Below are 1,288 nucleotides of genomic sequence, written 5' to 3'. Positions count from 1 at the left end.
GGAGCATTAAGTAATAGATCAACTCAAAGTAGCTTTCATCAACCACGAACTAGTGCTGAACGTCAAAGATTATACAAAGCAAATAAGAAATTACGGCAAAAAAATCCAGAAACTCAAGAAGAAGAGTTTACGCAAACCCAAGAAGAGCATTATGTACAAAATCTCGTTAAAGAATGTTAAATGTTGCAAATAAAAAAGATATTTTACATTCAAAAGGAAATTAAATGAAATTTTACCTATTCCTGATCTATTTATAAATTATTCAACCAAGGATAATAATAAAATAAAAAAATAAAATTATTATTGCCATAATGCGTTAAACAAGTTCAATATTTTATGGTTTCTATTAATTTATGAAGTTATCACTTCTGTCGAGCGTCCCGTGACGCACGCTATTTTTTTATATATATTTTTTTAAATTTATGTTAGTATTTTATCAAGTATTATTTGTAGAATTGCATCTATTTTTGTCTACTTATTTTAGTTTCACTTATCAAATACATTTTAAAGTAGTAAATGACGTTTTTTAAAAAAAAGTATTTGCGGGGCAATAGCCGCAGCGCGCCCATTCATGATATTTTGAAAGGCGCGCCCGCTGTAGTGTTAAGACTACCATTTCCTTCCAGTAAGGTAAGATTCCCATTTTTGTACACCCTTCTACCACTACAGGTAAACCGTGAGTAATATTTCGACAAAAATTTCCAGTGACAGACGCGTCATCCCCCATCAATCAAACTGAGCAAATTCAGCGCCGCTCGAAATGATCAAAGACTACGAGAACAAGATCGGATCCACGATAAGCAGTACTGAGCAGAGCGAGTCCAAGATCAAATTGGGGAGGACAACAAAGAAAAATTTGGACGCCCAATTGAGCCGACTGTTGTCCAGCGCACCTTCTTCTCCCAAGCTGCAAACCGTCACTCCTGAGATCCAAAAAACCATCGATAAATGTGCCAGACGGTCCAAGTCTTGCTTAGAAGGCAGCAAGGTGCGATGCACCATCACCAGCGAACGTTTGGCTCAGTTAAGGAAAACTGTCGAAAATGCTGTTAAAGAGCATCGGATATTTTCCATTAAAGGTAGGACAGCTATTTTATTACTTTCGTAAGATAGATTAGGTACCTACAAAACAGTTAAACTCATTTCTGTCAGCTTCTTCGTTCGGCTTCAGACTGCTTTAGATCATGATACAATCACAGAGATGCAATGAATACAAGGTAGGATATTAATCGGTCGAAAACTCGATTTTCGTGCGCACATGACGTCACTGGTTACCACTTTGGTAAAG

At 36.6% G+C, this 1,288-nt stretch overlaps 2 protein-coding genes across 4 annotated transcripts in view; one reads left to right on the top strand and one right to left on the bottom strand.

Moving 5' to 3' along the window:
* LOC109537417 (multiple epidermal growth factor-like domains protein 8) overlaps positions 1–1,288 on the bottom strand; it is a gene marked incomplete in the record, with an annotated part of 36,885 nt that overhangs the window by 14,197 nt on the left and 21,400 nt on the right.
* Positions 706–1,288, top strand: part of LOC109537453 (tubulin glycylase 3A) — a 65,761-nt gene continuing 65,178 nt past the window's right edge. For all 3 annotated transcript variants that reach the window (XM_048665144.1, XM_048665142.1, XM_048665146.1), the window contains exon 1: positions 706–1,079. In XM_048665144.1, the coding sequence (XP_048521101.1) occupies positions 761–1,079 (319 nt within the window). In that variant the 5' untranslated portion in view covers positions 706–760. The remainder of the gene's footprint in view (positions 1,080–1,288) is intronic.

This window comes from Dendroctonus ponderosae, unplaced genomic scaffold, assembly GCF_020466585.1.
Source record: "Dendroctonus ponderosae isolate FM_Combo_2020 unplaced genomic scaffold, Dpon_F_20191213v2 Dpon_F_20191213_3, whole genome shotgun sequence".
In the NCBI taxonomy this organism is placed as follows: domain Eukaryota; kingdom Metazoa; phylum Arthropoda; class Insecta; order Coleoptera; family Curculionidae; genus Dendroctonus; species Dendroctonus ponderosae.
Note: the sequence above shows the minus strand (reverse complement) of the source record. Positions and strands in the feature narration are given on the sequence as shown.